The following is a 23,319-nucleotide window of genomic DNA, read 5'->3' as shown; positions in this document are numbered from 1 at the left end:
GTCTTAAATTTTTGTCCTGATGTTATGTTGAAACAGAGCTGGAGTGAAGATAATAGAAAGGAGCAGATGATGCTCCTTGTGACCCGTGACCCCCCAAACCCCCAACACTCACACACAAACTGCTCTGAACAGTGATAGCTGCAGTGATTAAATTCCTGACCCTCGTTTCCCTTCAGATGGTGCGACATGATATTCCCACGTCATGCGCTGAAGGGGCAGCTCTCTCATGCCACAGGGCAGATTAGCGCTTTCTTCTTTGGACTCCATCAGCCGCAAATGTCGATCGAGACAAACTCGAATTTTAACGAACCTAAACGAGAGTTTTCGATTTTCAGTTTTTGCAGAAGCTCTTTGGGGGGGGGTTCACCTTTCTGCTCAGCTTTCCTCTCTGACGTGTCCCTGAGCTAACGTCAGCCTTGCTTGCAATCACCCACAAAGCCCTTATGCTGTCTGGGAAGAATGAAAAGGATTGACGTCTTTCTGGCCATCTGCCGCCTACCGATTCCTCTCCCATCCATCACTCTCCCCTGCCTCGCCCATCTCTAACTCTTCACTGAGAGGATTAAGTGTGTTGGTATCTCTGTCTTTGTCTCATTACAGCCTCGTGTGTAATGTGTGCATTCTGCTTATGTGTGTGTTGCAATCTTTCCACTCAGTAATATCTTTGTCTGCAGGATTTTTCCACTGTCTTTAGTCACCAAACACTGACGCGTGTCCCCCTTTGACTGCAAATCCTCCCACAGATTGCACAAGTTCTTTTAGCAGCAGAGGAAACACAAGAGAAGTGCAGTTACTTTAAATAAATCTCTAAGATTTTATTACATACAGTATACACACAATCTGGACCTGTGACTCTGCATTGAGACTCAAGGATGTAGGGAGGCAGTTCATGAAGCTCAATTTGAAATGAAAGGCAGTTCAGTGGGACAGAAGATGATATTTTACAGCAATTAACAAATTTAAATAATAAGTAAGAGTAAAATAACAAGTAAATTTAAACAAACAACAAAATTGAAACAGCTTCTGGCCTAAAATTCATCATTTCACACACCAGACCACAACAAAGAAAATACAAACCCTAGATAATATAGACAATATTAACATCAACAGTGACTGATGTCAGAGGGAATAAGGTAAAAGAGCACTGAGGATAAACATGTAAAGAGAACTGTATAAAAATACTGCCTGCCAGATGTAAAGTATCAGTTGGCATTTTTAAAGGACTAGTTCAACATTTTGAAAGATATTTGCTGTCTTAAATAGGAAGATCTATTTGTCTCGCGGCTTTCACGCACAAACTCATCGCACATGATGAGTTTTCACGTGTAGCACAAAACAGGAAAAAAATCTGCTTTAGTCTGGTTCTCACTTTGGTTTGAATTCGAGTGGCGCCTGGGCATGCAGGAGGAAACCACATACCTTCTGTATTCTCATGCTGGCAAGTTATAGACTAATAAATGAAATGACTGAGATGCATTTTTATATTTCCACATTTACATTTGGTAACAGCTAGAAAAGCTTCATAGCTGCAGTCAGTTCACGTGTGAAAAACTCTACTTTCATTTCCGACAAGGTGACCCTGGAGCATCCGTTAGTTAAGTTGCAATAGGCTCAGACTGCAATAAGCATCTCGTTTTACTCCTTTGTTTCCTTTTCCCCAACCTCCCAGCCAGTCACGGCAGATGGCTTTCCTCCCTGAGTCTGGCACTGCTGGAGATTTCTTCCTGTCAGAAGAGAGTTTTTCCTTCCCACTGTCACCTGCTGCTTGTTCAAAGGGGATCATTGGATTCTGGAGTTTTTCACTCCAAAATACGATAGGGTCTCAAACGTAGTCAACTCAAAGCACCTTGAGTTGACTACTGTTCTGATTTGGAACTATATCGATAAAGCAGAATTAAAACGAGTACTTTCTATCAGTATACTAATTATAAAGCTACAGTTTACCTGCTAGTTTTCTCAGCCAAAACACTAGTAGGAATCAGCTATCCTGGCTATCTCCAAAGTGAAGTAAATCCACCAGTACTGGTGACCACCTGCAATGCAAGACTTTGAAAGGATCAAACTGTCACTCTAGTGAAAAATTTAACATCCAGCAAAAGTGCACATTTTAAATTCAGCTTTTAAACTTGTTAGAAAAAGACATCACCTGTTAATTAATGAGATTTAAAGGTGCTAGTAAATGTTTTATGACCTTGAAAGAGAACCAGGCCAGCCGTTTTCCACTGAAAGCTACCTGAAGTTCTACATATATTTACAGTTAATGATATTAGTCTTTAACTGTGAATACATTTTTCCTCACTGCAAATGTCCTCAAAATGTCAAACTTTTCTTTTAAAAGTAAATTTTTTAAAACTTCCTTAAAGGGAAGCAAAGGGAATCTGAGCAAAATGAATTCCTGTTTGTGCGTTACAAGGCTGGTGAGAGCACCAGCAGACTTTTTTCATCAAGAGCAGACTCACATTCTCTGGCATCAGTTGAATTCGTGGACGTGTATGCGTTTGGGAACATTTTAGGTTTGGGTGGATTTCAGAAGAAAAATTATAAATCAAGACTGGAGTAGATAAGATAAGGAGGAAAAGAAACTCTTTCAGCATCCAACCACAGGGCAAAAGTCTCAGGCCTGGTTTTTAAGGGCCTTCTTGGGAATATTACACTGCATTGCCATCATGACATTTTAAGATCCGTGCATTGAAAAATTAGCAATGCAACCCACTCTGTACCTCCACTGAAGAGTGAAGCTGAAAGTGGTTAAAACCTGTCGTAAAAGTGGAAACAAATCGACTGTGAAACACGCTGGTGGTGAAATCTGATCACGGCAGGTCGCACGGCGGGATGGTGTGCCTTCGATCGTAAGCAGTGTCATCGCTCTCCTCACCGTCGCTTACTTCGCCCAGAACCCTCTCCCTCTCCTCTTCCTCCTCAGTTTCACTCTCTCGCCTCAGTCGCTCCCGCTCCCTGTCTCTTTCTCTCTCTCGGTCTCTCTCTCTCTCTCTGTAGGAGCGCGGCAGTGTGGGAATCTGAGAGTGTGAAGAGACTGAAATGAGATCATGCAGCCTGCACTGACTGACCAACATACTTAAATTAAACATGCTAAATGTTAAAGGTCTTTCCCAGGATGATGTCATCATAGTCATATTATTAGGTTCAAGGCTTTGTGTTTATCTGCATCCAGAAATCTTTGATGCATTTTCAATATACATGATAAAGTGGGCATATTATATTAATTTCTCTGTAGTTTTATTTTTGGTTTTTTATACTCTATTAGAGTAGCTTTACATGATTTGCAGTTCAAAATACTCCTTAGTTATCTTAATGCATCCGAGGGTTTTAACAGCAGGTGAGTGGGGTTTCTGTGATGTCATACAGAGCTAAGAATTGAAAAAAAAAAGCCTTTAGAGTAGTGTCAAGGCTAAGCTTTTGGTATATTTATACTGAACTGGTAAAATGACCCTATTAAAACATTAAAACATCAAACATTTGGTCAATTACAAGTTACAAAACTATAGACACATATTCGTAATATTCAACAAACTCTATGCTAAATAACAAGGATAACAAGAAGATTTAGATTTCTAATGTATGTACTAACTGCCATCTGTCTTTAAAGTATAAGGTAGAAAGTACGTACCTGATTGTCATGGCTGGGCAGGACACAATATCCTGGCTCTGTCCTGCGCAGGAGGCGTGGGGAATGAGTATGGAAAGGCCTGGAAGAGTGGGAACAGACGGAACGCGGAGAGGGAGAACTGATGGAGCGTGGTGACGGAGACCGGACAGAACGGGATGGCGAGTAAGTGATGTAGTGGGATTGGGAGAGTATGTGACTGTGGTGGTTTTGTTTGGGTGGGCGAGGGGAACGAGGAGGCAGCTCGGGCGGTTTGAGAGGGTCGACCATGTCCATCTCCGTGAGGATTGGCGGCGGAGGGACGAAATCGAGCTCCCCCTCTTGCGGGAGCGTTTGCATTTCGGCTGCATCAAGTTCGGTGAGCTCCGTCTTTGACAAGTGATCCACAATCCCGGCACCAAATGAGTCGCCAACGACATTGATGGAGGTACGCATTCGGTCACTGAGTGGACAAATGGCATCAGTGTCAGTGAGTGAAACGACGTCTTAGTGATACCAACATTTTCACAACCTCTTGCATACGTTAATTATAGCACCCTAACATGGATTGCAGAGCAGTGATTTGTTATTGCCTGCTCATCAGACACCTGACTCACAGCAGCCAGTCGACAGCGATCAGCAGACTGATGTCCTGGGTAGGCAGGCCGACAGCTGTCAGGATCAGTAGCATGGTTACCAGTCCAGCGCTAGGAATACTGGCGGCTCCAACACTGGCCAGTGTGGCGGTCATACTGGAGAGAAGAGATGGGAAAAAGGTATATTTAAATCATGCTTGCAGTAATGTGCTGTAGGCAGGCAGAGATAATCAAATCGTGATTTTAGTGACGATTCTGGCTTTTTCCCATTTTCACAGTTATGCACATATGGCCTTTTCCAATCAGTCAATCAATCAAGTGCAACCCTTTCATCACTCCCTAATAGTTCAGCTTGAGTCAAGTGTCAGACATCCCTGTAACTACTGTGCTGCCCTAGGCCTCTTTTTGCCTTTTTTTCCTATCTGCATAAATCAAAGGACACACTGGGTGTCTTTAAATTCTGTGTCTAGTACTACCTAGTAATGCAGGTCTAAGCTAAAGCAAATTAAATAGCATGGCCTCCATCAGTTTTTCCAATAGATATCCTTTCTTTGATTACATAGCAGTTGTATCCGCTGAGTGATGTGGGCTGGCAACAGACATTACTTTTTTCATAGTTTTCTGAACACTCGCCAAAAATGGTAGACTGAAAAATGCAAAAGTGAACTAATTCCACATGCAAAAGGAGATGTGTGATGGAAAAAATATATGAAAAAATAATTAAACCCAACTGTAAAACCAGACCATTGTGCTTAAAAACCACTGAAACACCAGAAAAGGCTTAACCGAAACCACATTTAATATTGGAACTCACCAATTCATGCTTTCACTGCTGATTCAGCATGTTTAGTCAGTCATATGGCAGCCAAAAGCACAATTAGCTTAAAGTTAAAGACTTTAAATTGTAGCGAGAGGTGAGTTTTAGTTTTACGTGTTTATAATATCACCATATAAAAAAATCAAAAACCCTAATCTGTCTCCACCCACAAAGATTTACACATGGAGTGGTCCAGTATTCTGTTTCTCAACATCACACACCAACAAGTCTCGGATTTATGTGAGCTCATTTACGTGTATTTCATCAATGCAATGCTTGTATAAAGTACATGAGGATAGAAAGGACTCAGTTCCTCTGTCCACAACAAAAGATGTTTCCTAAAGTAAAACTTTAAAGACTCTGAAAAATGCTGCTTGTCATTGCATGTCTGCAATTAGAGAATTATCAGTAACCACAGGGGCCTGCAGGCCAGCCAGTCGGATTCAGCTCTAAACTGTGATATTTACTGCATGAAGCTATTCATCTGTTATTAGTTACTCTCTCAATTGTGTCTGACAAACTGCAGTGCCAATTATCACCACGCTGTGACTGGGAGATTAAGTGGGGCAGATTTATGTAGTACATATGGATTTTATTTCAGTTTCATCACACAAAAACCATACAGCATTTTCTTAAAATTCGATTTCGTGGTAAACAGCCGTTGATGAAAGACACACAATAAACAACTTCAAAGTGCTGAGCGTTATTTGTAACCCGCGGCCACAACAAGCAGAATCTGATCCAAGCAGACTGGATCCAATCTCCTGCTCAAACCTCAGAAATGGGAGATGAATATTTCTTTACTTCCTTCCATATTTATTTCTATACCTCGTAACATACTTGATGCAAGTTGTTTGAAAATGAACTAAAGCATGCAGACTGTACACTTCTGTAAATGCAGAAAAGAAAATGAATGAACGAGTTCCAATGTGTTTGTGTTGCTGGTTTCTCGATAAAGATGCACCGAGACATTTGATGAGTGAAATTATTTGTAATTTATCTGAATGTTGCCTAACACTAATCAGCTGGTATTTGTGCAGGCATAAAAGCTACAGATGCAGATTGCTAAACAAGCTTTAGGTGTTAGCTGGAAACTTAGCGCTCCTCTTGTCCAGCTGCAGTCACTTCTGGTTCCAAAACATGTCCATCTTTTATATACAGTCAAGTCAAACGTCACTTTCCATTCATCTATGTCTGACGCAGGACGAGAGACTTCAGGATGAGTCAGAACATAATTGATATTTTTCCCTTTTTACTAATATTTGAATCAGAATGAACTTTGACACAAAAACCTTACAGCAGGACGGGCTGACACGGCATTCAGGGAATATTGTTTGTTAATATCCTTCTTAGGAAAAATAACAGAGAGCAGGACAAAAAAGGAACCTGTTCTGGTGCAATCAGGTGACAGAGACCGTGATGGAGGCTACTTACACTAATGTGCACATCGGTTTATGTTTACATTCACACCCCCACAATTTCCTGTCCCATCCTGCTTTTGGCCACAGCATGTGAGTAAATTGTGCCAGGTGCTTTTTCCTCTGGCTAAACACATGACCTTCTATCACCTAGTTTACTCAGCTGATGGCGTAAACAACAACAAAAAGACAACAAACAGCTTGTCACAAGGGCCTCAAAGGTGCTCCAACATCCATGCTTAAGCATTATGAAGCGTTTCACGTCAATATCAGCACAAATTTAAATGTATATGTAGAATCAGAATATATGAATAAAGTTTTATTATTTATTGCCATCTCATGTTGCGTCACTTCTGATTTTGTTGGTAACTAAAACATTCTGTGTGTTGAAATAATCAATGCAAATGTTTGTATACTGGATACTTTCTACAAAAGTCAGTCCATCCTCTTTATAAACTGCACGCCTAGCTAGCGTTGCAGGGTAGCTCAAGCTTCTCCCAGATGACACTGAGCGAGGGATGTTGGTTCCTGCAAAGGTCATCGGTTCATCACAGCGCTGCAAACCAGATAGACAAGACAACCATTCTTGCTCATATCCACACCCTGAGCCCATTCTGAGAGACCAATCAACCTAAAATGCAAGCCTTTGCACAGTGGAAGGAAGTTGGAGCACTCGGAGAAAACCCACGCAGGCACAGGGAAAACATGCAAACTCCACACGGGAAGGCCCCAGCTGACCTCGAGGTGCAGATCCAGAACTTTCTTGTGTGCAACTACATTGCTAACCACTGTACCGCTGTGTGGACTGGTTAAGGTCCAGTGTATAGATATTAAAACCACTTTGGTTTGTTCTGTTTCTTTTATGAAAAATGTAAATAGAAGAAAAAGCAGTGCTTGGAATCTGAGTAGGTTAAGTAGAAGATAAATGTTTTTTGCTCTTGGTTTTGGAAACGAATAGCTGGCTGGCAAAGATGCTGTAAGGCATCTTCAGAAGCAGCCAAGTAAGGAAACTATTAAAGGCTTATAGTTGATGTGGGAGAAAGAGCAGCGGCGCCTCAGCGGTGCTGCTTTCTGATAATGAAACCTGAGTCATGAGAGTCAAGTCACCATGTGGTTTACCTGACAGTAACGATCTGCCCAGAGTCCAGGGTGATGTCATTCATTTGGGCAATAAAGATGGCGGCCACGGCTTCGTACAAGGCAGTGCCGTCCATGTTAATGGTGGCACCTATGGGAAGTACGAAGCGAGTCACACGCTTATCAATCTTCAGATTTTCCTCAAGGCAGCGAAAGGTGACCGGCAATGTCCCCGCGCTGAAAGAAGAAGGCCACACAAGAAGGCGAGTTAGAGGGGAAAAAGGTGCAGATGTACTCGGAGCAGGCGCAAAGTGTCTGCTGAGGGATATAAAATAGGCAGACAGGTGGTGAAAGGCATAAGTGCAGAGGTGAGGGCGAAGGGAAGAGACAACAATTAAAAAAGGCAGGAGAAATTTGAGTCGGCCGACAGCCTCGTCCTAACAGCTGGGGTAGGCCACTGTTTCAATCCTCCAACATGTGAATTAAAGGAATTTGATTCCCGGCCCCGCTGAGGTCGGGTCATAATATAATTAGAGAAAACGTTGATAGGATTACCCATATTCACTAAAGCCCCAGTAATGTGCCAAAATAACAGTTGGTTTCAGCAGCAATGCTGAATCCCAGGCAGGCTGGGCCAAGCCAAGCCGGGCAGGATACAGCGGGGCCAGTTTGGCTGGTGGCAACTAATCCGAAGGCTTAGATACTTACAACACAGAATCTGTCCGACATGGACTCGTCTATGATAGCCTGCGCTTTGGCTCTGCTGTCCTGATTTGTCAGTGTAGCTGCATAAATACAGATTTTTGCCTTCAGGCCTTTCAGATTTAACCCAAATAGCTGAAAGCGAGTAGCAGGCTACGCCGATCAATCACGGTAACTACAACAGCTGTCCAAGCAATACGTGTTGTAAAAGAAATATGTGACACACATGTGTGAACACATGCCCAAACAGACGACTTCCAAACATACATATGCACTTCCTGCAAGCTGTCATACCTGCTAGCAGTGCCCAAGGCTGTGATCCATGCCTGGAAGATCCCAGAGTAGAAAGCAAAGGGGCTTTTTCTGGTGATTGCAAAGAATATAGCGGGTAGGATCAAGCCCCCATGGATAATCAGACCCACAATGACAGTCACCATGTACATGCCCAGCTGCCTGGCTACCACCTCCAGGTCCCCGATAGCTGCGATCTTTCCCGCAATCAGAGAGGCAATGCCGACAGGAGAGTACCTGGACAAAGACATCACAGCAGAAATTATTTGATTGGGACTGATTGTGGTTCATGTTCCATTAAACTCCATTTAGTATACACTATATATGTGTATGTACATGAATATTTCTTTCTGCTTTTTTAAACTGTCCAATAAGCAACAAAGCCATTTGAAGGCAGAAATTGTTTGATTTGATTGACTGAATTTAATCTAATAATTATGGATGAATTACAACAAAGGACAAGGTGTCCACAGGTCTTTTGAAGGCTACCTACTCTTTCTACTTTACTATTCTTTAAAATAATATTTAAGATCAAACCTGTAATGAAAAATACAAACTTTATATATATAGTCAAGCACAAAAGTTCACACAAAAATAAAAAGACAAAAAATGGCTTTGTTTAGGAACACAAGTGTGTGTTAATGTGAAAACAACATAATCATTGTCACCGTCCCAAACATTAAAAAAAATGTTTCACATGCAGTGTTATTGTCCTATTAAATATTTCTATGAACTGGCTTCAACCACTAAGAGTTATTGGTGGTTACCACCATAGCTGTTTGTCAGTGAACTCACCATGTCTGCATGTTACTGCCAGGATCACATTTCAGTATTTTAAGATGTTTTCTGACACAACAACCATTAAATAAGTCAATAATTAGCCTATAAGCGTCCTGTTGCCATTAACTATATTTACACATGTAAAACACATTTAAAAGGGATAGCAGAACAATAAACAATGCCGCAGAAATGGTGGCACTGTGTTCTAGTAATCCATGTGGTGACATGACTATAAATTTTACAAAGCCTTTTCTAAATTGATATGAATTTAAGATATTTTAAGAATATTTAAGGAGCTGTAGCCACCCTGTTACTTTTTTTTAATGTCAGGCCAACGTTTTCGCCACCTCATAAATCTTTAGTCACTGTCAAAGAAGCACGTTTCTCTGCAAGGGGACAGGACACATGCTTGGATCTCTGGTTTCCAGCTCTGGAGAGCAGTTGTCCCTGTTCATGAATACAGACTGCAGTTATTGGGACACTTGAATTAAAGCGACTCCTTGTCCCATCATGAGACGGTGCATTCTCCCAGGTCAGCTGGCATCCAGTGACAGTTGTTTGGTGCGGTATGCCATGTATATGATTTGATAGATATGCCCCTTGTATGATGCGTGCTTTTTGTATACACTGGATTCTGTGTTTGGCTCGCACCATAAGCCCGTGAGTAATCTGTTTACACTGAGTGAGTGATACAGACAATGATACAGTTCCTTTGGTGTCCAGCTGCACATGTAGAGGAGGCTTAGAGGAGCTGCGAGACAAGCATCCTGCTGTTTCTCGTCCAACCGCCTACTCTACTCCTCCTTTCCTTTCCCATCCCCGCTCCGAGTACCGCTACACTTTCTCTGCGCCACTTGCCTGGGCTCTGTGAAGCCTCAAGACGTGCACTGCTCTCACACACATCTTTTTACGTCCCTCCTGCCCGCATCTACTTTCTGCTCTGCCATCAAGTAGCTCCTCTGTCATCGATGGATCCATTACATTCTGGAGATCTTCCACCACGGCTCCCCTGGGAGCCCACAACGCCGTTCCGGGCCCCGGCTCCTGCTACTCCCCAGCATACCACAGACTCCAGCATGTCCCAGGGAAACCCTCTCCCTCTTTCCATCTGTCTGTGTCCTTCACTGACACACTTTCTCCCTCTTCCTCTTTGTTTTTTGTTTTTTCTATCTGACCTTGCTGCTTGTTCCCACAATTTGCCTCAAGCACACAGTCTTCGCCTTATCCATCACTGTCTCCGACCGTTGTATGTGGTATCGCCAAAATGTCAAACGTTGGCCACCAAGAGGAAAAACAGAGGCACGCACTTTTTAAACACAGACACACAAATACGAATGAAGGAATACAAGACACCGACCACATGATCATGGACACCATCGTCATGATAATTTCATTGAGGATGTTGAAGAAGTCACACATGACCTTCCCACGCTCGCCCATCCGGCCCATGCAGATCCCAAAGGTGATGAAGAAGCCAATTAAACCTTGACGAAAACACAAAGCAAGCGAGTAAGTGGAAAAATGAGAACAAATAACCAAAAAGAGACCTGGAAAACGCAAGCGTCTCGCAATACGAACTCTGTTATCAACTCACCGAGGACGTTCATGCCCCATTTGTATTCCAGTTTTTTTCTGTTCACTAATATGGGCTCAGTTTGGTTTGCTGCTGCGACCGGCACCTTTTTCAGCACCGTCTGAACCTGAAGGAAACACGGGGCGACATTCAGATTATTCTGTGGTTTGTGCTGGGGTGCTTAGATTTTGTAACTCCCATTGTGTGTGAACAAACAAAGTTTTGGCAGCGGCACGACGTGCTCTGATTTCTGTTTAAAGAAAAGGCAAAAGAGAAACATAAATACAACAAAGGGAAAGAAAAAGGAGACGAAAAGGCTGAAAGGGGGAGGACAATTCCCTGCTGCTAAAGCGGTGACTTACATGAATTTACTGAATTCCTGATGAATATGAACAAAGACGCAGTTTAAAATAAAGATGCAGACAGAAATAAAGCTCTCGGTTCACCAGCAGATGCCTTACTGCACTAAATAAGTATGTGGCTTTGCAGCTGTAAAGAGATTAGCGGTAGCTGCAGGACGGCTGACCATCGCCCAGTCAAACACAGACAACTACTTCTAATCATTCAGACGAACACGCATGACAGAAAAAACAGGATTGGACAGAAGAAGGCAACTGCAGCATCACAAAAACACAAGCCGCTTCCTGAATTGTCCCTCTTCGACGGCACCATTAGCACTAACTCACAATACATTACAAAGAATGGAAAAAAGCAACCCTAGATCTATTTTATAAATGACTTGATGAATTGCAATGGCACTGATTTATCGTCTTTTAGTATGTAAGACATGTTTTCAGTGGTTCAGTTGATAAGCTCTATATTAGTATTTGTTTTAAACTAGATTATCACACTCTGGGCCCTGGGTGGGCAACAAACTGTCCCAGAACTGTTGTGGAGATCTGCACCAATGATCTGAACTCATTTCTGTTTAATATTAATTTAATTTTATAAGTGTATTACTGCAGCAATCCACACCAGTCCCAGTTTTTCATGTTGCCCCTTTAGAAAATGAGTTGCCCACCCCTGTTGGGGATGGGTTTGGCTTTGACTCCTGTGATCTTTCTGTGTGGAGTTTGCATACTCTCCCCACACCTGCGTGAGGTCTCCCGTGAGTACCCTGGCTTCCTCCAACAGTCCAAAGAGTTGCGTGGCCTCTTAGCCTCTTTCTAGCCAAATGAAGCCTTTGAATCAGTCCAGACAGCATATGTAAAAATTGTTACGTATGAAGTTTGGAGAACAGCTAACCTCTCTGGAGAACCATAAGTTTTTAAGAACTCTGTCCGAGTCCTTCATTCTCTCAAACTGCTCAGTAATCCCTTATCCAGAAAAGTTCATCTCCTCAAATGTGGCCTGGGGCACAAGCAAGACTTTCCAATATGATACACTTTGGATAATAATTATTAGCAATAATAATTGTTGACAATCGCTGACAAAACAATCACAATTCAGGATCCAAGTGGTAGCTGTTTTGGAAACTTAAATCTGTAGTTTGCAATGGTTTTTCTAGTAAACTATTAACATGAAGCACATGAAGCGATGTCTGTGAACATTCATTCAAATTAAAGAGGAAATTTATCTTGAAAAACAAAAATACAATTTTAATAAACTTCAGATATTATTTATTTACCAATTTCTTTCTCTATTCAGTGTAGTTTGATTATCACCACCTTAAAGCTGAATGATGCAAATTTCATATAAGGAATGTAGAGCCTTACCAAAAGCTTTGATGCTGAAAGTCCCAGCAAAGCAATACTGGGAAACACTCGCGTTTTATTAAAAGGAAACGTATTAGTCAAGAATCTTTCTTTGCTATGTTTATATTAACATTTTCAGTTTGCGTGAAAGCTTATGGTTCAAGATGAGCCAAGATAATGAAGCAGTAGATGGTTAATGTAGAGGGTACCTGCTGGAAGCAGGCTTGCACCAGGTTTTCTGGGAAGAGGTTTCGAATCAGGTCAAGGAAAGCGTCCAGGCTGCTGACTTCCTGGTTTTTCGTGGATGTGGATGATGAGTTGCCTCCCCTCAGTTTAGGGTTCCCTGGGTGGATCCCCAACACCAGGATGACCCCGAGGACGGCAGCGATTACAGTGGTGGACATGTAGTACACCATGGCTCGGCTACCCATCCTTCCACTGGAGCGCGCGTCTAGACCAGCAAGCCCTACAAGAGACAGACAACAGATGTAAAACAACGTGTGTCCAAGTCCACAGAGTCAATAACAGCGTCTTTACCTCGAAGCTCGAGTTTCCCAGTACTTTAAAGTGCAAATACTTCCTGTAGAGTGTTTAAAGTTTGATACATGTTTTTTGGATAAACCGCTGGCTTTTTAGTTTTTAGCTTTTCACATGCTAATTCATGAATCAACTCAGGTGGCTCTAGCTGGCTAGCTACCTGCTAGGTTTTCTAATTTCAGTCACTAAACTGGTTGTGAGTTTGATGATTTCTGGAGTATTTTTATCCAATTACAAGAGAAATATTAGAGCATACATAACTGATATTATACGTCTGTTTTCCTCCTTAATTCGAGCATTTAAAATGCATGTTACTTACTTAAATCCTTAACACGTGCAGGAGCTGTTCAGCCATGGAAACCCATACCGTGAAGCTCCCAGCATACAGATTTTGTGCTGATGTTAATGCTGGACGAGGTTTGGAACGCTGCAGATATTAAGACTTTTGCACTTGTTGACCCTGTTTCTGTTACTTTATAGGTCTGCGGCGTCATGACTGAGCTGCTGTGATTACTGAATGTTTTCACTTTGCAATAATACCACTTATAGATGCTTGTGGAATATCTACGATGCAAGAAATTTCACAAACCAACTTGTTGCAAAGGTGGAATCTTGTTTAAGGAGAACAAGCAGATTCAGGGAGCTTTTTAGAAAAACCGATTTTTTCACAAGTGTTTGCAAAGGCAGACTGCATGGGTAGGTCCTTGATTTTATACACCTGTGACGATGGGACTGAAAACACTTGAATTCAAAAATTAATGCAGCATTGCTTTTGCCTTGGAGGCTGGATGCTGGAGCTATCAGTCCTGAATTCACTGTGTTCCAGTGGCAAAGTCAGAAAAGCTATGAAATACTGGATTTCTTTTTGCTTCTTAGCAAGGTAGAGTCATTCATATATCACTAGCAATGCAGTGGAATGGTTCTTTATTTTTTTGTGCTTATAAACATGCAGCATATTCACAAATAGAGTCTAGCTGAAGAGATTGCAATTAATTTCCAAAGGGTCCACCTTCAAAACTGGGACTCTTTTAAGGAGAGATTTTACGGCGGATTTTAAGCAGAACTGGGCACTTCTTATTGTAGATTGCAGATTTTTATTAACTGTGTATTTGTGACCTATTTATCAACACAACAGTGGCAGTGCAGTGGCAGAGTACGAGTTTTACAGTTTCGTTAATATTTACATGGGCTGCCACCAAGTCAAGGTTGGTGGGGTTGTTTTCTGATTTGGAAGTCCGACTTGAGGGGAATGTTCCAGTTGAAAAATCCAACTACGAAATTCCAATTTCCAGCTTCAGATGGAACACACCATAAGAGGAGTGGCTCAATACTTTTACCTACATTGTGTATGTTTGTGTGACGCTCCCATACAGTCTTAGATGCACCTTCCTAACCAAACTTGGTAGAGTTAATTTGCTTGAGTTAGCTTATAACAGAAATCCACCCTTTTGTCCAAATATGGTAACTTCTGACTAATAAGTACACGTAGTCCTGTAGACTACATGTACATGCAATAGTCCATTAGTTCTACTAATGTCAGAATTAAAATTTTTCTACAGTTAACATATTAACATGTTTAGTTTAGTTTATTATGGTTAAAGTTCAGGAGTATGAGGTTGTAGTTGGTTAGTAATCACTGGGGACAATGAGTGTGCCCTAAATTATGCACACACTGGACAATCACCCGTTACAGTGTTAACACAGTATTGGTTACTTTTTAACTTATTAAAACCAGCATGATGCTGTCTATAATGGCCACACCTGTGATAAGGCTGGAGATGATAAGAGGCAGGATGAGCATCTTCAGCATCCTCATAAGGATTTCTCCAGGAAAGGAAACCATTGTGAGGGCGGCGCTGTCTGTCACCTGCATGTACCGCAGCATCATCCCAAAAACGGCTCCCATGACGACGCCTGAGGAGCGGAAAAAAATAAGCTAATTACAGAGTTTTGTTTTTGTGCAGCAGTTGTTTAGCCAATCATGTCTGCATTCATTTCCCAAACCATTAAAAAGGCATACTATGTTTCCATGCCTCAAAAAGTCCCATAATAGCACAGGCTATTGTTTTAGTTTCCAGACAAGTCGAAACGCATGCCTAAACACTACCTTATGTGCACATTTAAAAATCTAATGAATATTGGTTTAAAAAATGAGTTCCAAATGTCACAAATATGTAAAACTCAGTAGTAATATTAACCGTGTCAGAAATCACCCTCAGTTTATAACCTTTCGGCGGACTCATTAGCCTTTTTTGTGAGGGCCCCTAACACTGTGTTTAACGTTGGAGATGCAAGAGATCGCTGACTAATGAGAGCCATCTACTGAAATGTAAACAAGTTCATATCAAGGTTTAAATCTATGTGACAAATTGCAGACAAAAATAACACACTCCTTGACTCTGCAGGCTTTTTTTGACAAAACACACAGCTGTGGAGAAACATACCAAAGTGTTTACAGTGGCAGAGCAAAGACAACAACAAGCCTAAGACATCTCATGGGAAAATGATCTCGGAGTATTTACATCAAGGTTTGCGTGTGGTAATTTTTGCTGCAGCATAAATTGGTCCTTTTCTTTTTTTTAACAATAAAACTAACCTCAGTTGTAATTCTAGTCATTCAGTAAAACATGTGGGAATTTGGAGTGTTAAACTATGTGCATAAAAGCAAAACAAAGGCTTGTTTTGCTCCAGTATTTCTTCAACTTGTGCCCTCATCATGGCATCGCCTGAGTGCTTCTTTTCATATGTACCCATAACCGTGAGTCCCAGCAGCAGGTTGTGTGTGTTGCGGCTACAATGGCCAGCATCTTTATACGCAATCTCTGTGTTGTCATCTCGCTGGTTTTCTTTCTCCTTCTCCTTGTTTGCGTTGGACTGGTTGGCTGTCGGCTGGTTTGTCATCCTGTCTGTGAGGACAGTGGAAAAGGTGGGTTTTAGTGCTGAATGACGACGTGCTTTGGAAAGCAAACTGCAGCATCTCATAGCAATGCTGATTAGCTTAGACTATAAATGTTTAACATAGCAAGGGTAGACTAGCAAGGCTTCACACTTTACCGCTGGGGGTGGTCGAGCCTATTTTTCAAAGGGGATTAGTGAAAACCAGAAGCACCTAAGGCTCACACAACAGGAATGTCCTGTGAGGATTTGGTTTAGGTTCTAAATGGAGGTAAATGTGCATAACTGAAGGCAATCCAAACACAGCAGGCAAGGCCTAAACAGGACATGAAGAAACAACTCAAGAGATGTAATCTGTTCATCATCCTTTAAATGGAAAATGATGAAACTGCCAGACTCCAAATACAGCACAATATGGAGGTGATAGAAGATAGAGGAACAGATTTAGCTGATTAGTGAGGTAAAGTGAGGTAAAAAATGACCCCCTAGAAGCAATAGGATGTGAACCCTGGATGTGTTACACGCTCTGAATGAAGTCCTGTGTACAGTGAAAGCATTTGTTCAGGTGTTTTTGATGTTTATCACCTACATTTCTCTTAAAACAGAAAGATAAGACAAATTCATCTATAACTTTGCTTAATGTGCACCATCTTTTCTGATGGATTTATTAAACTGAAAAGATTCTGTACAAACTAATCAAAGGAGCTTGCAAAGAAAAGCGTCTGGACTTCTTTAAGTTACTTGAAGACGTTTCACCTCTCATCCGAGAAGCTTCTTCAGTTCTAAGGTCAAATGGTGGAGAGTCCCAGATATAAACCTAGTGGGAGTAACCCCCCACAGAGGGACAAAAGGACCCCCTGATGATCCTCTAATCGCCTGAGCCAAGGTGTGAAATTGGGTGTGGGTCCCAATCAGCCAGAGTTAGGGGTTGTCAAAGATGATGACTCACAACTCAGAGGGTCAATATTAATGCTCTGGGCACCATTTGATATCTGAGTGAAAATTAATGGCAATACATCAAATACTTGTTGAGTTACTTCATAGAAAGCTGTCACGGTCAGGAGCCTGCTAAATGAAAAGTCTAGGGATTAACAGAGTCCTTCAAAAACTGTGAATGTCTGCATCCATCCAATAGATATTTAACCTGGACCGAAGTGCAGGAATGATGTCAGCATTACCACATGGACAGCATTACTGAAAAGAGTAATTTGATAATAATGAAATCCAAGTGTGCTGTCTCTATAAATCCAAATCACACCTACAATAATTCAAATCTATCTATCTATCTATCTATCTATCTATCTATCTATCTATCTATCTATCTATCTATCTATCTATCTATCTATCTATCTATCTATAGATATAGATATAGATACATATATAAAGCAGAGTTATTTCCATCAAAACAATGAGTCATGGAGGAAGAATGTGTTTGCTGTCCAATAACACGACACGTTTCCAGTCTACCAAGAAAATTTCAGAGACCCCACCGCTACCATCTCTCAACATTAATTGTACATAAACACATCTGGAGAGCAGCGCGGTCGTGCCAAATCCCTGTCACAAGTATGAGCGTCACATTTACAAACTGTCTGACTCAATGAGAGTCTGACTCAATGAGATAGCTGCAATCAGACATCATTATAATCCATCAATTTGAGCAGATGGCATACAGTCGTATACATTAACCAAAAGAACAATACACAAGGGAGGATGTGTAAAAAGATACCTACTGCTTTATGTGCTCACTTCCACGCTCTCACCTCCTGCTCCCTCTGGCCATATCTCTGCCCCTTTCTAGTATGTGACTGTGTCCAGTCCAAGCACCAATTTGGATTTCCAGAGTTATCCCAAACTGGTGCGTATCAGGGCCGGAGAACGCCCAGCCAAGTTTCAATTGCAGAGATATAATCCTCGGTGAATGGAGTACCGAGGAGAGGAGGGGAGGGTGTTCCTCTTAATAGTCTTCACAAATCCTCTTTTCAATCCTTATGCCATTCTTAGCATGAACATTGTTTGGTAATGTCAGCTGACCACATGCAATTTGCTTGCGTATGCGAATGAGAATAAGAGAAAGACGTCTCTCACCTTTTCATCAGTGTTTACGACAACTGTCCGCTCCTTGTGTGGATTTAAATGACCACAGTAGGCGGAAAAAATTGAGCCCAAAAAAGTAAAAGTTTCAAACTGAGATGTGACCAGCCTACAAAAGGGGCTACTGCGAAGAAAATGAAAGAGTAAAGTTTACTTTTTAAACAGACAACAAGAAAAACCAAAAATCCTGCTGAATGTGAAAAAGACTAATACTATGAGAATAACAATATCTCTCATCCTCTCCTTTCCTGATAAGAGACCTTGAAAAAACTAATCAACAGCATGTATCCTGAGATGAGAGCAGCAGTGATGAGTGTAAGCTGCAAAGACATCCTCAAGGACCTGATGCGGTGCTGCAAATCTGTCTTCCTTCCCCAACAGAGAGATTTCCTGCTCCAGGAAATGTCAGCGCTGCCTCAAGACAAAATGTATCTGGCCTCTAGGAAGCAACTCTTGTTGGGCTGACCTGCTGCTTTTCAACAGAGGAAAACTGAGACCATTTACAGTGTGGGAAGATTAAATTTGACTCCTTAACTTTCTAAAGTCTTGCCTGAAAAGCCCTAAACAGAATACAGAGCAAAGGCCATGCACCACATGGAATTTCTGTTACATCACGAATAAAATGCAAGAATTCAAGTCAGTGAATTCAGTTTGGTCAGCCAGCTTACAGTAATCCAGGATTTCAGAGCAACATGACACAGGTATTACCAGTCTGCCAGGTAGGCTGCAGACACAGGCGCATATTCCTTTGAAGAGAGAACAACTTTAAATCTTTGCAAGAGCTCTGGAAACACATGTTAGTGATAAGTGCTGAAACAGCGGTAAAGGAAGAGTGAAGCCAGAGCAGAAATAAAAAAATAAAAGAAGCACTAAACCCTGCTGGTACAGTAGTGATAGCATTGCTGTTTACATGCCCTCTTTGCGAAATACAGACACCAGACAGAAAACCTCCCACAGTGACTTTCAGAGTAATGGCGACTGGATAAACATGAGTTCCCTCAGCGTAAACACTGCGGTCATCCATCTGATGTGTGATGATGACCTGTGCAGCGCGTGACAACCATCACAATCGGTCTTCACATGCGGTCATGCACTTACGACACATCTTCTTAATCGTCATGGCTTCCAGGGCGACGGGTCACCACGCCAGAATGAGTTAATCTCCCCAAAGAGCGAGCTCTGATTACTGTAAATGAGCCCAAGCAGCTGTAGATAAAAAGGTGCTCGAGAGAAATACCTCAGTTTCTGTCGCAGGCTCGTCAACCCCCCTCCTCATTTCCACCCATAGTCTTCCACATAAATAATCCGACCGTTCGATCACAGACGTTGATCCAAGAGATCAAACAGATGCAGCTCTAACTCTCCGAGCTTAACGTTCACCGCGTACAAGCTTTTTGATTTCTTCTAAAAATCAGCATACAAACATGGCTGCCACTAGATATACACAACAAAAATGTACATTTTAAAATCTGAAGTGAGCAACAAAGGACCGTGAATAATCGATTTGGCCATTTGACATGATAAAGTTGTTGTAGTCACGCAAACTATTGTTGTAAAGTGAACTTCTCTTGGTTTTTAGGTGAGTAAATGTGAGAATGTCACCTTCGCTTCTACGCAACTTTGATATATAAACTGTAGGAGAGGCTCAACTTTTTAATGCAACGAACATGAACTATAAGAGAACTTCTGCATCCAGATGGGATCACTGTGTGATGGCATGTAAACCGATCAAAGGTACGCGTCTCCCGCTAAATCACCTGATTCACTGGTGCTTTCTACACAGACTAAATTCCCATCAATAATTATTTTGTTCTTTCAATCAAGGTTCGCATTCAAATTTACAAACATTCGCATTCAAATAGTGTATCCATGTAAAGATTTTCTGTGTGTGGATGTTACAAATATACGCTGTATTTTATTTTAAGGAACCATCTGTGCGTGCATGTGTGTGTATGTGTGTGTAACTCCGGGTGTGTACGGGTGTGTCAGAGGATTATGTCCAATGGTTGATTGTTTGGTGTGAGCCTTGCAAACGGATCGAGATATAATCCCCATCCCGCCCCTCCACCACCCTTGTTCAGCAGAGGGAGATGAGGATGGCCACTGCAGCAAACACAATAAACTACACAACACACAACTGCCATCGCATATCTAATAAATGAAAAGATCTGGGTGTGTTATCCTGTTAGCACCATTATGCAATATCACAAAAATGAATGTGTTGTACTGTTGTAGCTGGCGAATGTTTTTGGGTTTTTTGCATTAATCAATGATCGTCTGACAGAAAATCAACCAAATAACATGAAGTCTTCCTGCTACATAAATGGAAAAAAACAGCAAAGTCACAGATTTGAGAAGATGACATCATCTTACAATCTGTCTCTCACTTAAAATGACTATAAAGGTTCAAATTTGTTTTAAGCTCATAAATAATTAACTCATCATTTCACCTCTGGGTCATCAGGATAAATGGAAACTGCTGATTACTTTTCAACATTCCTAAACATACATTTTAGCTCAAAGTTTCAAAGACCTTTTCAAATCTTCTTTCTCCTTTGAGTTTGTGACCATGATGGCGTTCCACGACAGAAAATCACCAGAACTGTATTAAAAATACACTCAGCATTTTTCTTTTAAGTTGGGTTACATTTATTTGAGCATAAAATACATTTTTGTTCATTAAACAGACAGAAAAAATAGGAAAATGCACAGATATATCTAAGTATTGTCTTAACTATATAAACTTTGAGACTGTTTCAATTGACTACAATTTAATTTGTTATAACAGCAGTTTATAACAACTGTAGTCTTTTATGTTGAAAGGTTCAAAGATGAGACACACTCCCTTGAACAACACTTGGCAATGCTGTCGAGGAAGGCTGCCCTTTTAATAGTAAGAAACTTGAGGCAGAACCAGATTCGGCCATCTGCCAAAGGCCAATTTTGAGCCTTAAAAACCTTGAAAGTCATTTAACAAAACATCAGGTGGTCATTTGTATTGCAAAGATCTAATTTTACCTTGCAAAACATGAACTGAGCTGTAATTCACATTTGATTGCTGCTTTCAAACATTAACCGTGGTGGGATAAGATTGCCTGCTTCTGCTGCTAACACATAATTGTAAAGCTGCACAATAACAGTTACACTCAAAGACAAGAGATAACGCGCACATGCTGCACCGCAAAAACGCCGTAACGGCCTTCTCTCCCTACAGACACCCATATTCTAGATATCAGCGATGACAGATACACAGCACGAGTGTCCGTGCACTTCAAAGCAGAGCGCTGCCAAACTCCTTCAACATATGCACAACTGCCTTCAAACACATGCCTGGTGTATGAGTTTACCAGATCGCAAAAGCAGCGGGGTTACAGTCAGTGAAGGTCAGTGTCGACCACATCAGGTCTGTACACACACACACACGTGAGCGCACATGGGTCTAGATGCTGCCTCTTGACTGTTTGACAGTGAATAACAGGAAACTTTTGATACTAGATAATCAGATTCAGCACCGAATTTGGATTTGATAAATGCTGTCTAATCCAATGGCTTCTAGTGCATAAAGATATCTCACTTGCATTTCCTGTCAGTTCACACAAGTTGAAGATCACCAGTAGAATGAAATTAGGCATGTCAAGAGCAGGCTCTGGATAATATTTCAGAAGTGTCCTGAGGTTAATTCAAAGGAAGTCAAGGATGTGACAAGCTGACATCAACAACTAACACTTTATGTCTCAGGCCTATCTGTTGGACAGCGTTACATATACAATAACAAGAAGAAAATCCCAATGTCTCAAAAGATACAAACAATAAATGTGGCAGCTTTATTTTGCTAAGATGTGAGAATAGGTAGAGTGAAAATGAGAGAAAAGACTTGAGTTCTTGTGTGTGTGGTGTTGTCTGCATGTGCGTGTGCGAACACATGTCAACACACAGACACGCACCCCCTCCCCTCCTCTCTCACGGACGATAATCTGAGTGCATTAATCTGTTGTTTGAACTCCTTAAGCACAGGCTGTCTATCACATCTGCTCTCTTCACCCCAGTAAAGCTCTGCAGTTTATAAACTCCCTTTTTCTCCTCTCGCTCTCCTTCCTTCTCCTGTCTTTTCCTTTTTTGATCTGTCACCGCAATTTCTCTATCGCCTCCAGCAGGACTACATTTAACACAGCTCATTCCCTTCATACAGTAAATCCATCTTCTCATTTGGTAAATGGTAAATGGCCTGTATTTATATAGCGCTTTACTAGTCCCTAAGGACCCCAAAGCGCTTTACATATCCAGTCATCCACCCATTCACGCACACATTCACACACTGGTGATGGCAAGCTATTTGGCCACCAGACCTTTTTGGAAACTTCTTATTCCAGCTTTGATCCCTCTCTGATCCCTCTCTGATCTTTCTTCCTCTTACTCACATCTGATAAAACATGACAGGGCCCACATGTTGAAAAACTGAAAAATCACCCAAGCCAATGTCTTTAATGAAATAAAAGCCCAAAACATTCACAATCTTTGCACAAAAAAAGATGAAACAAACCATTAATGTGTCTGGAATTAAACACTGAATAGTCACAAATGATACAAATTTAGCGCATGTGCGCGAGGCGTGAATGATTGGAGAGGAGAATATAAAAAAATGACAACAAGGAGACGGACGAGCTTACCTGCTGTCTGTCGCTGTCTCCCTTCCGACAAGAGCGAGGCATCGGGAGAGACACGCAGAGCAGGGACGTGGAGATGATGAAGACGAAGAGGGGATGGGAGGCGAAGTCACAGTCTTTGCGTCATCTGAGGAAATTTGCAGATTAATACAACAGCTTGATGCTCTGAGCCCCTCTCCTCCCCCACCTCACCCCACTGCATCTCACCCTCACTCCCATCTCCTCCCCTCCCTCCTTTCTCTCAGCCTTCATGACTGTGTCTATCACAAGCCTCTTTTATATCACTTTGGTTACACTTTTGGGGAATGCACGGGACAGGCGAGAATTACCAGTGACAACAATCACACGGAAGGTGGAAGATAGATGCAAGAAACAACTTTAAAATGATTATGGAAATTCTGCAAGTTAGGAGTTTGGGGAGTTTGGGGGGGGGGGCATCATTATCCTCCCTTCCACAGGAGGGTGCTATGACTCTTCACTGAATGGAAGAAACCTGCTCAGCAGCTTCCCCCTGAGGCATACATTGACAGATATCAGTGTCAGTCGGTGAGGCCTCAAAGTGCATGGGGGCTCAAGG

General features: G+C 41.7%; 1 protein-coding gene across 3 annotated transcripts; it reads right to left on the bottom strand.

The window, feature by feature from the left end:
• Positions 1-790: 790 nt before the first annotated feature.
• Positions 791-22,890, bottom strand: slc1a9 (solute carrier family 1 member 9). 3 transcript variants are annotated; one of them, XM_086290054.1, is made up of 11 exons: positions 22,746-22,890; positions 15,840-15,995; positions 14,851-15,003; positions 12,762-13,018; positions 10,880-10,985; positions 10,643-10,769; positions 8,509-8,742; positions 7,555-7,749; positions 4,222-4,356; positions 3,629-4,067; positions 791-3,017 (listed from the first exon to the last, which is right to left on the bottom strand). In XM_086290054.1, exons 2-11 carry the CDS (start codon positions 15,988-15,990, stop codon positions 2,811-2,813), a joined length of 2,004 nt encoding a protein of 667 aa, XP_086146180.1. In that variant the 5' UTR covers positions 15,991-15,995; positions 22,746-22,890; the 3' UTR covers positions 791-2,810. The 3 variants fall into 3 exon arrangements, with proteins under 3 accessions (XP_086146180.1, XP_086146181.1, XP_086146179.1); XM_086290055.1 differs by lacking the exon at positions 22,746-22,890 and adding an exon at positions 17,718-18,053; XM_086290053.1 differs by lacking the exon at positions 22,746-22,890 and having other exon boundaries at positions 15,840-16,086.
• Positions 22,891-23,319: the final 429 nt, after the last annotated feature.

The sequence above is a fragment of the Aulonocara sp. 'chitande type north' Nkhata Bay genome, linkage group LG4 (assembly GCF_057382095.1).
Source record: "Aulonocara sp. 'chitande type north' Nkhata Bay isolate Kocher_YH1m ecotype deep benthic linkage group LG4, A_spYH_male_GT1.1, whole genome shotgun sequence".
In the NCBI taxonomy this organism is placed as follows: domain Eukaryota; kingdom Metazoa; phylum Chordata; class Actinopteri; order Cichliformes; family Cichlidae; genus Aulonocara; species Aulonocara sp. 'chitande type north' Nkhata Bay.
The sequence above is the reverse complement of the archived record's forward strand: the minus strand, read 5'-3'. Positions and strand labels throughout refer to the sequence as shown.

Excerpts from the sequence above, each read along its gene's own strand:
- slc1a9 (XM_086290053.1), bottom strand. The coding sequence starts at position 16,071 with ATGAGATGCTGCAGTTTGCTTTCCAAAGCACGTCGTCATTCAGCACTA. Across the intron at positions 13,019-14,850 it reads CATCTCCAGCCTTATCACAG|GGCTTGCTGGTCTAGACGCG; the intron begins GTGTGGCCATTA and ends TGTCTCTTGTAG. Across the intron at positions 3,018-3,628 it reads TGCCCAGCCATGACAATCAG|ATTCCCACACTGCCGCGCTC; the intron begins GTACGTACTTTC and ends TCACACTCTCAG.